The sequence below is a fragment of the Penicillium bovifimosum genome (assembly GCF_028826915.1).
Source record: "Penicillium bovifimosum strain IBT 22155 chromosome Unknown utg000006l_segment0_segment0, whole genome shotgun sequence".
NCBI classification, from domain to species: Eukaryota; Fungi; Ascomycota; class Eurotiomycetes; order Eurotiales; family Aspergillaceae; genus Penicillium; species Penicillium bovifimosum.
The window spans coordinates 1,021,349-1,035,868 of NW_026622715.1; the positions used below are offsets into that span (position 1 = coordinate 1,021,349).

At 49.3% G+C, this 14,520-nt stretch overlaps 3 protein-coding genes across 3 annotated transcripts; 1 reads left to right on the forward strand and 2 right to left on the reverse strand.

Moving 5' to 3' along the window:
• Positions 1-694: 694 nt before the first annotated feature.
• Positions 695-3,035, reverse strand: N7515_008023 (Dynamin; the record flags this gene model as incomplete). The annotated part of the gene is made up of 3 exons (XM_056668767.1): positions 695-1,936; positions 1,998-2,603; positions 2,658-3,035. 3 exons carry the CDS (start codon positions 3,033-3,035, stop codon positions 695-697), a joined length of 2,226 nt encoding a protein of 741 aa, XP_056518597.1.
• A 5,068-nt stretch (positions 3,036-8,103) lies between these two features.
• On the reverse strand, positions 8,104-10,003 carry N7515_008024 (FAD-binding oxidoreductase; the record flags this gene model as incomplete). The annotated part of the gene is made up of 4 exons (XM_056668768.1): positions 8,104-8,271; positions 8,333-8,514; positions 8,563-9,616; positions 9,695-10,003. The coding sequence occupies 4 exons, from the start codon at positions 10,001-10,003 to the stop codon at positions 8,104-8,106; spliced, it is 1,713 nt and encodes a 570-aa protein (XP_056518598.1).
• A 620-nt stretch (positions 10,004-10,623) lies between these two features.
• N7515_008025 (uncharacterized protein) lies at positions 10,624-14,188 on the forward strand (the record flags this gene model as incomplete). Its single annotated transcript, XM_056668769.1, has 9 exons — positions 10,624-10,698; positions 10,752-10,899; positions 10,955-11,049; positions 11,108-11,722; positions 11,783-11,935; positions 11,995-13,137; positions 13,191-13,316; positions 13,382-13,498; positions 13,574-14,188. The coding sequence occupies 9 exons, from the start codon at positions 10,624-10,626 to the stop codon at positions 14,186-14,188; spliced, it is 3,087 nt and encodes a 1,028-aa protein (XP_056518599.1).
• Positions 14,189-14,520: the final 332 nt, after the last annotated feature.

The following is a 14,520-nucleotide window of genomic DNA, read 5'->3' on the forward strand; positions in this document are numbered from 1 at the left end:
TGCCCAGCCCTCCGGGGATCAATCCAACATGGCATAGGGCTATGTTTACAACACGTCCTCCTCCTACTCACCGGACACGTCCTTACTAACAGCTCACCTTCATCACTAGTCCCCAGTCCTTTACCAATACACGTTGTATCAGTGAGTATCGACCCCGATCTTTATCTCCATCAGCCAAATATGACATAGTACTAACTGGATCCGCCATATGCAGGAATAATTCCATTGACATTGGTTAGTGTCTTGCCTCTCTACTTATCCATTCTTGCCTGCAATGATCGATACTATCGATATTGATAAGTATGACTGGACAAAACATCGAACATCTGGAGAGGTATTCTGGTATTAATTTGATACGGAAAATGATATTCGCTCGAATACGATTTCAGAAGACCATCTGTATTGTGCTAGGTGTGTAAGGTATTAGGTTGGATATAGCACCAAATAGAAATTAGTAGCCAAGTAAATCTTGTCATGTATTGACTTCCTTCCAAAATACAGTCTTTATCTTAAGATGGTAGCGCTATAGTAGTGACACTGAACTTATTTCTGGAATTATAATTCCAGGAGACTGTCGGTATGGCAAAGCAATTGAAATCCTTTTTCATCATCTACCTAGGCAGCAATCAATTTCAAATGACCATCCAGAAATACCAAGTCTTTACTCTTCTTGAAATCTTCAGCCTCTTCAAGATTAATCCAAGAGAATCTTCCTGCCAGCTTCCAAGTCGGCGATTTCCTTCTGCAGCTGTAGACGTCTCCGCTTTGTGTTGCCATCCTCCCCGGCAATCTCCTCCAATGCTTTGTCCGAGAGACCATTGACCCACGATGGCGAGAACAACTTCATGGGAGCTTCCGGGCCGGTCACGAGGAAATAATCCGCTCCCTGCATGCAAACATTGTCGACAAATCGTTTCCGGGCCACTTTGTAGTACGCCTGTAGAATGTCATGGAGATCGTGGACAGTATGCTCGGCATTGCTCATGTTGTCACAGTATGAGAGATCGCTAACACGGACGACCTCTCCATGTTGACAGCCTTCCAGACTCTTCGAGGATAGCGCTTCTTTGAACCTTTTTTGTCGGCACTTTTGGAGGTTATCGTTCAAGTAATGGTTCAAGGTCATCGGCGTCCCTACACGTTCGACCTTCAACAGAAAGTCAACATGTAAAATAGCCTGCTTATACTTGCCGATTAATTCATCCCATAGGCGAGTGAGGATGTTGGTCGAAATCCTGATATCACCGCAGGCAGCGAGAAGTGCCTTTCTGATGAATCGGTGAACCATGGTGATCACATCACTCATGTATCCTTGCGCCAGGGTCGACCACTTCGCGGATTGTTTTTTTATCAATGCCGACAGCAAGGTATGATTGAAGGTTCCAATTTCGAAGCCACGAGATTCACGATAGACCGTTCCCATCCAGATTGAGATACCATCTTTAGCTCTAGGGACGTTAACAGCATCATGCAAAATTTCCTGCACTTCTTCATCTGCCTGAATTCCGCGGCTTGGAATGAAATCAACTCCGCACTGTTTCGCTGGCTCAATTTCTGCGGCGAACTCGTCGGATGAACCTGCCAATTCTTCTGACCCTTTTGATCCTTCTGGTTCTTTTGGCTCTGGTAGAGGGTTTGGTAGAGGGTCTGTCTGGGATGTATCGGTAAATGCGAATTCGTGACCCCATGTGGAAACGTGATTCGAAAACTCCTCATTTCTGCTGGAGACCATGGTTGCCAACCGAACATCCCGATCTGTATCGAAAATGTCATCCAAACTGTAGTTCGCGACTAGCGCCAGATGTGTGATTTGTTGAAATGATGAAACGATGTCCAGAAGCGTCATGCGTTGCTGTTCCGGGGTCTGCCGCTCAGTTCCAAGCGATTGGAGAGCTTTTCGTGCGGCATTAAGCCTCTTAGTTGTTTCCGAACGTACCTAGAGCCGCGGATGTCATTAGCGAGTTTATAACTATCACAAAATCCCCAATGTGGCCTACCGAAGGAAATGTGCGGCGAACGTGTGATGTGAGAACAAGTTGGAGCTGTTTTCTTAAAGCATTGATGCCAAAGTTCTCAGCTCGCACACGGTTCCACGGAGGACTTTGATGCCACTTTTTCTCTAGAAGGTCTCGATCGACATTTCCATCCTCAAGCTCCTGTTGTCCTAGGTTCCGGACAACAATCCACCCAAGCTTGCCACTGGTATTCTGGTCCTCGATCATATCGATTACTTTCTTTTGGGTTCCTTGATCGACCAGGTCGATTTTGGTCATGATTTGCAGCGTTCTTTCGCCAGTAGGATCGATTTCGCGGGCTATCTCGATAATCTCCTGCGTCGCAATGTCGACATTTGCTGGAACAACGGTCAACACGACAGAGCGTGGGTTCTTCATGTAATTGTAAACCATGTTTCTAACGAGCACTATGTCATCTTTTGTGGTGATTCCATGGATCGTGGTTTTGAATATTCCTGGAACATCAATCACACTGAGATGATCCTCCTGGGGGCCAGAGATCTCAAGCCGGAGAACACTGTTGGAAAAAGTCGCCTTTCCAAAGGATCCAATAACTTGTAAATCACTGAGATTCAGAAGCTTATGGACCTAGCCAAGTCAGGGCACATTCTGAGGAAATATGGAAGAACTTCGTAACCCTACCTCTCTCATCATCTGAGCAAATCCTTCTCCGCCGAGAGCCTGCAGACCAGTAGCATTCCAGTCTCTTAGTTTCTGTGCCTCGTCCGTTCCTAGATCCGGTGCTGGAATTATGGAAGCCGAGATCTCTCGGCCAACCAAGTTGACGTTTCGCCGGAAGATGATCTGGGTAGCGAAGCGAGTGCAGAGACCACTGTCACGGGGGAAGTTCAGCTTGGTTAAGCCCTCTAGGACAGAGCTCTTTCCACTTGATTGGTCGCCCACTACCACAAGCTGTGGAAGATCGACGTATTCTCCCACATTACAAGCAAATAGTTGGTCAATTTTCTCAAGCAGGCCAGGGTCTGCCAAAGTTATACTTCCCACCTCCTTGGCGATCATGATTTCTGACAATGTTTCCGGAAGATGCAACAATCCGGAAGAGAACGTGCCAAAAGTAAGAATTCAAAACGGGCAGGTCTGTCAGCCTGTCGGGCCGGAGGGAGGGCTATGAAGGGAGTGTCGAGCGGAGTCTACAGATAAGGTTCATGGAAGAGGAGATAGATAGGTCGATGATAAAGAAGGAAAGGACTACCTTGGTGGGAAGTATCTTATATAGTGCTAGGGAGCACCCTAGGGTCACATGACGAGACAAACATCTCAGGTGTCGATTGTCAGTTGTCACCCACATACGTATTGAATGCTCTTTTGTATCTAGGAAGGCAAACGCAGGCTACACCCGCGGTGGCCCAGGCGACAACTGAATGTGGCTTCAGGGTGGCTGCGAATTGTTAGCAGAGTGCGGAACGAGGATATGGAGGAGGAAAACATACACGCATCATACCCGGGAAGGTCGGTACTGCACAGTGCACAACTCGGTCAAGGCACGCCAGGACCCAAGTGGCCCTCGTTGCTATAACCTCGCGCTAGTATCGAAGCAGTCGACTGCCAACTGGCCAGTCAAAGATTGCGGCATTGCGATTGCGACGGGAGTCTGTAAGGTGAATTATAGATCCAGGTAGAAGAGGTCTTCATGGTGCGCATGTATATATTTGTTAACTACCTATCATCACCAAATTCTATATCTGGCCCATAGCGAGGCTTAAGGCATGGTAGCTCAAGAAAAAGTCCCAAGACGCCTCGGCCTCGCTCGTGAAGCTGTAGGTAGGCGACGCTCTGACTTTCAAGACACCAGACTTGTTAAATTTAGCCAGCATGAGACGTCCGCGTGGCGGCCCGAACAGCGAGATGAGCAACACCTATAGGGTTTAACAGCGTACTTGGTTAACATACATGCCAAAGATGAGTAGGAAAGTTGTGATATGATACCGGTAAAGCGAGGTCTTCTCAAATTCCTTCTGTTGTAAACGATTTCGGATTACCTGCGCAATACATCCTAGCTCGCAAAAAAGCAGTTTCCCTTCGATAGCATCTTAACCAGTGTACATAACGAGCATCATGTGCGGGCGAAGCGTTTCTGGTTGACGGTAGTTAGATTGCCACTCGTAATGACCCCTGAGCCTCCAAGGGCCCAAGGCGGGATCTGGTTAGTCAAGAGATGGCCAGCGAGTAGCCCCCGGGGCAGATCTGCAAATGGGTTGCCCTACCTAATGTGGTATGTAGTCTCTTTAAGATAAGTGTGCGGGGCTAAGGTGAACGCGGTGAAGCTGATTGGCTAATAAAACTCCTCATTCTAAAAAAGGCGCTACGCAGTGCGTACATAACTGCACATGACAGCGGGCGCTAGTCCCCTCCTGGACTAGCGTTAACGTTATTTATACCTAAGCCCTGTCAATGTACTGTTTAGATTCGGTATGGAAGACTATCAAATGTGGTCTTTTCATGTAGCACACTTTGGTGAAGTTTACCTACCGGCTTCATTGACAATGCAATACAAATAGCCTTACCATATATGGATTAGCGTTTCATGGCCCCCGAAATCATTGTCTTGGTTTTATGCAGAGTGAGGTGCATGTTATATCGTCACGAGAGAGAAATTCCATTATTCGGAATAAGACCTGGACCGGAAGTTCAGGTAATGAATTTCGTTCAGGGCCCAGGAATCGGGATACCAAGAAAGAGGAGTAAAGAAGGGGTGCAGCATGGCCATGGTGCTTGGCATATGCAGCTTGCTTGGGGGGGGGGGGGGGGGGGGGGGGGGGGAACTGCGAAGATTACACACCGAGGTAAGTGGCTGAGTTGGAGGTGTGTACAAATATTGTTTGAGGTCATTGAAAATGAACGAGCTCAAGAAAAGCTGTTGATTGATCAAAGAAGGAAGAATATCAGGAAACGCCGGAGGGGCTGATGCCTGGCATTCAACTATGACACATTAGACGGTAATAAAAATCGCTAGAAAACCCCATCTAGCCATGGATCCCATCAATGGATGCTGGAGTTTCAAAGGTTAGTCCACGGGTCCACGGGTCCTGGTTCCTTACGGACGCCGGTAGCCGCCATGCTTGACTTTGATCCTATTGGCTTTTAGGTCAACTGGTTCCTGTTGAGATGACTCATGTATTTCCTTGTTTTTGCGAGATTTGGAAGGAGTCACTATTTTCTGGTACACAGTACAAACGTTTCCAGGGTGCAGAAGAGTCGACGAGTCACACGGGAAAGGGAGTAAAGGAGTTCAGGAGCTCGGTGATACGGATCAATAGCAAAAAATGCCTCACCTGCAGGACCCAGGGATTACCGGGAGACGAGGTCACGAGGGCGAAAGGAAAAAGAACCTGGATTGTTGGGTATTGGGTTGGGAACAGGGGACTATATAGGACCAAACTCGGGTACGCCCAAAGCCAAGTGCGCCAGATTAGAAGGGTCAGAACTAATGGAACTAAATTGAAACTCATCAGTACCCATCCGATATGGTGTAGTGGCTAACATCGCCGTCTCTCACACGGCAGCCGGGGGTTCGATTCCCCCTATCGGAGTCTATCAAGGAGTGTTTTTTTTTTTTCGCAAATTTTGCTCGGCTTGAGGACCAACGCAGAAAGTACTAAGTAGCTTAGGTCCTTAGGATTATACAAAAGAACAAGCGTATTCGACGCGGAACCTCAGGGTTCCCTTGGAAAGGGCCTGGTCTTTGTCATTTACCACGTGAGTGCATTTTGATGATTGATTGGAATTCGAGTTCTGTTAAAAGGGCTGTATACCTCTGACGCCTGTCCAGTGCATATCGATGTTCTATTCTGCAGGCGATAAAGACCATCTCCTGCACGATTGTTCTCAACACCAATGACCGTGAGGACTAATCTCCTGGCCAGGATCTTGCCACCCAGCCGTACCATTGAAGCCGGGATAAGTCCCCGTCGAGCAATAGCATTCCTGGCGATGCGCCGAAGGTCGCGGACGAGTAAAGGTAGTATAGTGGTAGGAATACGGCCGGTCTGGACCTGACCTCCACAAAAGTTCACTTCGTGTGAAGTTAAGTGGTTGGGGAGGGTTGCCGGTGGGCTCAGGGAAGATAATCCCTCTCTGTTGAAGCTGCGCTATCCCTTGTCGGTCGAGAGGCCTTTGGGTCCACAAGTGGGGAATCTCGAAGGGATCTCCCTAAGTCAGATTATTAGCATTCACTCCTTGTTAAAATCTAGAACTCATAGTCATGCTCGACATCCTTCAAGTACAATGGAGGATATTCCTTTAGATATCAGGAGGAACCAGTCATGTCCATCCAAGTAGTCTGATTGGAAAGCTGTATGGGGGATGTTGACTTACAGTTAGACATGTCCTTGTGCTCACAGATCTCTGACAGTGTGACAATCTCCGGCACCGTCTCTTTATGCTTGTCGCTAATTTGCTCTGATGAAATTGTATCAGTGAGGGTTTTGTGATTCCTAGGCTCTATTTCCCAGGACCACTTCGTATAGCCTTTGTTATGCTCGATGAACATTCCCCCAAAACAACAAGGAACTTGCATCGGGCACAGAAGCTATACACAAGGTGCTAGGGAGTAGAGTGTCTTGAAAGTCATCACATACCAAACAAAGCATGGTTGTTGTCACTTGTCACAGAAATCAGCGAGGCTGACCAAGACCGACTTCAGGGGGGCGGGTCGCTCAGTTGAAAACGCCTTTCCGCGGGAGAGCCATATCACCTAAGCATTGAATTCCTGTTAACTAACTAATACTGCAGAGAAAACACGAAATGGGGCGAAGGGTAGTCCTCACCAGGCTCAACATGGTTACAACCAGGCACCTGAGCCGCCGCTACCATGCACCAGCCGCGCCCCAAAACAAGCCGCTTTCTGGCATATTGCCACGTTTGACGAAGACAACGGAGAGTCGGATGCGAGGGGCGATTTCGGTGGTTGACTCCGACTCCCACCCGGCACCACATGGTAAAAACAACATGGGGTGAAGGTAACGCATGACGATGGCTTTATAGGCAGATTGAGTGCGCTAGACATGGGAAAGGGATCTTCGAAGTCCCGCGTTTGAGCTCGATCGGCTGGGGTACGTGCCAGATGTCGCAGGTGTTGCCGGTGGCGTGCATAGGATCTGGGCGCCCCTGATTTGCTGCGGTAGTAGGAAGCCTCCTTTGATCCTGAAGCGCTTGACGTCCAGGTGTCTCGCACGAAGTCGGAAGTTACAGAGAGAGAGCCACATCATGGGTCATTTGTGAGGACAGATTGATGAATTTCCTTGTTTTGTCCGTCTGAAAGATCGGTCCATGCCACCCTTGGTTCACTGTAGAGGGTCGGAGGTTTCCTGCCATCGCACAGTTCGCAAAACATGCGGTAATCGTTGTAAAGAATCCCCGCACGCTATTACCGTTCAGACGCCGAACAGGGAACGGACATGAGGAAGTGCAGGATGGGGGCACCTAGGGACCTCTCCTGGTACCTAATCGACGAAGAAATTAACTTCTTAGGCATAATTGACTAGGCGTGTGGTCGCGACTTACCTAGATGGTGGGAATGAGATTTTCCTCAAATGTCGCGCTGATGCTCGCGGTGGGTGAGCGAGTGTTGATGTCGAACAGTAAGGTTGGGAACCCGAGGAAGTTAAGAGTACAAGTAACCCATTCATATCGTGGAGGTCATCGTATGACTCGCTAAATCCAGACTCAACTGTAAGGGGAGGGGGAAATTAGGAATTCGCCATGGTTGATGTGATGAGGATGTTTGTTTGAAGACGTTTGGCCAAGAGGCAAGAGTTGCGGAGAGGAAAGAGCAACAAAGGTCATAGGGTCATATCCTGGTCATACCTACGTACTACTTCTTTAAGTGGTCTACTCCTTCCGGATTAGCGACATGTCCGGTGGCTGGTGATGGCTGTACCCTTAGACTAACACTACTAGTCTTGATTAGATTAGACCGCCTATACGTCTTCGTAGTCACCTTTTCGCAAGCCTGGACCCTCGCCGTGGAGACACCGTCCCGACATCACTTCGCCCATCTTCACTGAATATTCTTAGATGCTAAACCAAATCTATTGTTTTGGGAACTATTTACAATGTTGAATCACAATCAGTGCCCCGGGCCAGGTGTTTCGTCATCGTGATCGAATATCTTGCCAGGGTTGAGCAGCCAGTGCGGATCCAATGAACGCTTTAAACTACGCATAACGTTGATTGTTTCAGGCCCAACTTCCTTTTTCAGGGATCCCTTCTTGCCTAAACCAACACCGTGTTCGCCCTGTAGTATCGTAGTACCTGATCAGCCAGCATCCTAGTATCGATCTCACGCAAAAACTTACTGTGCATGAGCCCTCCATTTCCAATCCACGATCAACCATATCGTATACCACTTTCTCCACGCGCTCCCTCTCAACGGGATCGTTTCGGTTGTACATAATGCTGGAATGGAAGTTACCGTCGCCAATGTGGCCAAGAATACTGGCGAAGAGGCCCAGGTCGACCAGTTCTTTCTTGGAGATTTCTGCAGCGGTCAGTATTTGCGACTGAGTAAACTTTTCCATGGACCTACCGATGATATCAGGCAAACGAGAAATAGGCACCGCCACATCCGTCGACCACACCTCCGACCCCTTCTTGCGCAAAGCCATCATGCTCCACAAAGATTGCTTCCGCGCAGACCACAGGTCATGAGCTTCACGGTCATCACGAGCAAACTCGAAAGACTCCGCCTTATTGCGTTTCGCAATCTTCGTGGTCAAATCGATACTATCCGCAACGCCAGCCTTGGTTCCCGAGAACTTGAAGAACAAGGTAGGCGAGACCTTCCATTCACGACCGGTTCCACCCGCCCGATTGATAACGTCCATCTGGACATCATCCATGATCTCCATGCACTGCACAACGACACCCTTCCGTATCAGCTGCATAGCAGTTGAAGCAGCGTCACGGATAGTCGGGAACGCAACAACACCAACGCGAGTCTGCTCAGGGAGCGGGGCCAGCTTCAGCGTAGCCTCGGTGACGATGCCGAGCGTCCCCTCGGAGCCTACAAACAATCCAGTAAGATTGTATCCTGCAGAAGTCTTGCGTGGACGTCTGCGGGTCTTGATAATGCGGCCGTCAGCCAGGACGACCGTGAGATTGATGACCCAGTCCTTCATGGTGCCATAGCGGACGGCATTGGTGCCACTGCAGTTCGTGCCCACCATACCACCGATCATTGCGGATGGGCCTGGGTCAACAGGGAAGAAGAGGCCGGTTTCCTTGATCTTCTCGTTCAGATCCATCCATTGGATGGAGGGCTGGACGACGACGTCCATGTCTTCGGGGTGGATGTCGAGCACTTTGTTCATGAACGCGAAGTCGATGGTCATGCCACCGTGCGGGGCGGAGAAATTGGCTTCTAGACTTGAGCCGCCGGAGTACGGGATCATCGGCATGCGGTACTTGTTGCAGACTTTGGCGATCTCAGAGACTTCTTCGGTGGTCGTGGGGTATGCAATTGCGACTGGTAGTCGCTCAGCATTTAAACTGGACCATTCCGAGTAGCCGTGTTGGTGGAGTTCGTCTTCTTCTGTGCTGATTGAGTCGTCGCCGAGCTTCGCTCTCAGCTCACTGATGGCCTGATTGGGTGTCGGGTGTTAGTTTTGTTGTGCTGGTCTGGTGTGAAATCATGCCGCAGCAGGGGTTAGGCAATTTACCTTTTCAAAATCCTTTGTCGAGCCATATTGTGGCTTCTTCGACGCTTGTGATGGTGTCTGGTTATACGAGGCGTAACCGTAGCCCAACCCCGCAGCAAATGCGGAGACGAGCAGAGCCTTGGTTGGGGTCCAGAAGGGCGAGGTCGTAGACTCTGAACTGGAAAAGTCGCTTTCTTTTGTGTTCTCTGTTTTTCCAGTGGCATTGGTACTGTTCAATCTAGCACCGCGAGCCAGGTCAATGCGAGGTGGGATTCGGGGACGACAGACCGGTGCCGGTAGCGCACGCGGAACCCTAAGGACTGGTCGCATGGTGAATAGAAAAATGAAGGCACTTTGGGATATAGAATGCGAATTCAGGGGGAAACGAGGTTATTCTGTACGATGCAAAGCAGAAATGGGTGCTAGGAAGCAACACACCAGGGCGCGCAGAAGGCGCCTGTCCTACTCCGCCATTCGGGTCAATAATCTCGGAGTTCGGCCGAGAAGAAGAGCCGGGGGGGGGGGGGGGGGGGAGCTTTTTAGTCTCTTCCGGGGTCTTCCCTGTAGATTGAAGGATGTCGAAGGTGGGTACTCCGGCTTGGACCCTCCTCGGTAAGAGTCAAGTGCGGAGAAGCAGAACGTGGGGGTGACCAGGTACCCGTTTAACGCGTGTTATTCATCCGCTTGATGCTTCCCAAGAGCAGTCTTATCAAGAAAGGCGATTGATATCTCTCGACTGGTCAGTGATATTTTGTTCTTATCCTCTTAGCACCAATAACTAGAGTAGTAGTTGGACAAAGAGTTGAAATGTCGGTCCAAATGGTTGACGGGGCAACGAGCGGCAAAGAACCTCATCCGTGTCGTCCCAACAGCGGGAGACAAAGATGACCGCGTAACCACCCAGATTCGGTATTGAATACTGCTTGCGCCTGCTTGATAAGTTTGTAGTAATGCCAGAGCTTCTCGCCCAGCTAGTGCGCGAGGTGGAACGCGTGGTTACCGCGCCCTATGCGCCTTCGTTACAGGTGAGTTGTAAGCCGCGGGCATCGAGGGTGTCCATACTGACCGATAATACCAGGACCTCAACGAGCTGGTTCACCAAAGAAGACAATCAACAATTAGCTCTTGGGCAATCTCGAAGCCCTGTCAAGTCGGCTTGTTAGCCGATGTTTTGGTCGAAGCCTTATCGCGGTCACGCGTCGCTCTGCCTCTTATCACTGTATTTGGTGTGTATTCAGCTCTGACGTGATTTTTTATGGAACTGGAGTTTGACATAGTTAGCATCTGCCTCGGCATTTAGAGATGCCTTGCTAGAGCGGAATCCGGTACTTTTAGACGCGTTTCTGGAAAAAGCCGTGAGAGATGAGGGCGTCGAGGTGAGATTTGCCTCGAACCATTGAACGCTAGTCAGAAGGCAACAACTGATTGTTATAGTACTCCTCGGCATGCATTGCTTTATTATCATCGCCCCTACCAGCGGGTGTTGTTCCACCCGCCAGGATAGCCCCCTTCATCACGAAGTTGGTCGACACAATGGCAGGGAAGCCCTGCATTGAGACAATAGCACCTATTCACGCCCTGATTTCCGGAATCAGGGGCTCACCACGAATATTGGATGATATTCCATCCGACATCATGTCCAATCTCCAGCTGGAGTTCACCAAGATATTGCGCAATCTCGACGACCATATGGGCAACCTCTTGTGCCTGGCAACCTTTGCACAAATAGCGACAGCACTAGACACAACATCCCAGAACCAACACGGATCAGAGAGCCCGACATGGTTGCTCAACATTAAACATTTCTTTGGCCAGAAGCGCGGCCTCAAAACACTCGATTTGGTTGTCTTGCGTGTCATACTGGCTTGTTCGTCCAGTTGCAATTTGGCACCGTCCGAGGCTGCTGAGAGTATTCGGCTGGCAATATGCATTGCTGATGCCACTGGACCAGAGCAAAAAAGGGCTTGGATAGCTGGTAATTCTTCAAAGATTGCCAAGCTGTGCGAGAAAGCTGCTAGAGAGGGTCTTGAAGGTGTAACGCGGACGATGGTGAGTTAGGGTACTCTCCTAAAGCCGTACTCATGCAACACGCTAATTGTTCGACGACAGGTGATCATCTTCCTGCACACTCTTCTCCCGTCGCATTCGCTGTCTTCTCAGCTAAGGGATCTTGGCATGGATGTTCTTCTGTCCAAGGATAGTCACGGGACGATAGGAGTTATACCCCCGACGTTGGTTTCACGTCTGGCAAAGTCTTTAGCGGTAAGGACAGGAGCTCCCATGCCTAAACAAGGACTTACTGATGACCCATCTTACATTAGGAATTGGGAGAATCCACTGCCCGCCGACTCTTGATCTTCACTCTTGATGCCTTGAAAGGTAGCAAGTGGCCGGCAGCAGGAACTATGGAAATGCTGCACTTAGCAGACTTGGTATTAGCAGGCCTACATCAGACAACCATACTTACAAGCGCTAATACATTAGTAACCCCTCTGGGGGAGGTTCTTGGGGAAATGGTCGAGTATTTTCTGCGCGAGCCAAGTGAAAGCCAATGCAGCGGTCAGACGATGTGCACATCGCAGCTGTACTCAATGCGGAACAGGCTATTTCTCTCCTTGTTTGGGCTCTACGACATGATTTTCTCGGCACATGACGGCAAGATCATGAAATCCTTCCTAGCACGGGTGGCGAGATCTGTTTTAAAAGCCGATTGTGCCTTCTCGAGAACCAGTACGAAGGACTTCCGCGGATTCTTCACTCTGCGCGACGGACGTGACCCCTCCAACCCCATCAATCGCGATTGGCGCTCTGGGGTCACCGAGCTTTTCGTGAAAAATGCACAGACCTCTCAGGAGACGATGATGAGAAAGATTGAGGATACGTGCTTTGATCTCGAGCGCCGCTGTAATGATGTCGAAGGACCCTTGCGGGCTGCCGAGGCAGAGCGAGACAGATATGCCCATGACAACGAGGAACTGAAAAGGCAAAATGAAGAGTTGAAGACTCAAGTGAGACAATCATCTGAGTCTTTCACTGAACTTGGATATGAGAATACACGCCTTGAACAACTCCTCCAGGAACACGTCGTGTACCGCGAGGAGTTGACATCGTCTCTAGGCTCTGTCCAAGAAAAGCTTTGGGAGCTGCAGCAGAGCTCTGAGCAAGCCATTCTGACAGAGAAAGAGAAGTCACGCTCTAAGGAGTTAGAGATAATAGCTATTCTAACCGAGAAAGAAGATCAGCTGGAAGAGCTTCATGAGAAGATTTGTGGCTTACAGACGAGGAATGAAGAGGCACGCCAGGCTCTTGATCAACTAACTTCTGAGAAGGCCACCTTGTCAGACCTATCTACTTCTTTGAAGCAAGAGCTTGTCGACACTGTAAACACTCTGGAGCAGGCTAAGCTTCGTGCTGATCAGACAGAGGATGGCATGCGAACTGAACTAGAATCTTTGAAATCAAGGGTAAGATCATTGACATCACTCAGTATTCACCGGTCTATACTGACGATTTACAGGTGGCGGAACAGAATAGTGAACTCGAAAGGCTCTCTTCTGCACTTCACAAAGCTGATGGATTACGGAGTGATATTGAGAGTTTGAACACAAATCTTCAAGCCGAGGCCACCAGGGCCATGTCTGAGGTATGTATAAAAGACACATGAACCAAGCCCAAGAGTCAAACTGACTGATATGTGAAAATCTCTAGATTGCAAAGCACGAGACAGAGAAGTGCCGATTGCAAACTGCTCTAAAGGCTGTCTTCCTTGAAGCATCTAAAGCTGCCGAATTGAAAGAGAAACGCATACAGCACTTGGAAAGAAAGGTAAACACCACTCCGTTCTGCCCCCTCCCATTCCTTTCCCCTCTCAAGGCCTAGGCATTCTAACTCTAATCTCAGGTGCAAGCCTTGCGTGATGAACGCGCCTCCAAGGCCCGTGAATTCTCCGAAGCACAGCAACACATCGGCCGATTAATGGGTGTAATGGGCTTCTCTGCCAATGCCCCTGGAACAAACGAACCCAAACACCAGCGCACCAGATCCTCTATGCACCCCACAACCCCTGCTGCAAGGGTCCCTCAACCAATCAGCGACGACGAAGATGGTACAAAACTAACAGAGTCGTTTGAATCGATGGCTTCCAATCTGAACGAGCCTACACCGAAGCGACCAAGAAGCAACAGCAAGCCAACGAACGAATCAGGAGTCCCAGTTAATTCTTTCGCTGCAGGGCTGGGGCCTAAAACCAGAAGTCCACCGCCTACTAGCAGGGTGTCTCGCTCTATGAGAATGCCACTATCCGAGGCTGACCCCAACAGCCTGACTAAGTCACAGTCGAGGAGTGTGTCGAAACGCAGTCAAGTTGATGAACTCTCTCAGGAGCCGCAGGCTGGGCGGAAATATGAGGAGAATCGACTTCAGGATCTTAATCTGGATATGGATCTGGAATTTTCGAGAGACTTTTTATTCACTAGTACGGATTTTACTAGGTCGGGCGATCAGATAGATCAGTGACCTCTGCAATAAACTGTTCTTGCGGTTTTGTTTCTGTGTATGGCGCTTCGTGCTCCAGATGTCTATGTAATATGCTGCTTTTCCTTTTGCTGGTGGTGTTATAGGTGGTCTTCTTGGGATTGTTCGCAGTATTCTCTTGCATAGTCGCAATTTTTCGTCGCTTCACTGGTACTTTCACGTTACCTCACTCGCACTTGTTAGTCAACTCGCACTCTAGCCTTACTTCGCTCGCACTCCAACCAGTGGAGGTTAGATTTTTTAACTCACAGTTTGGCGATAGTGATATAGAGGTCTCGCAGCTTATATAGTGCTTATATTTTGCTATCGTATCT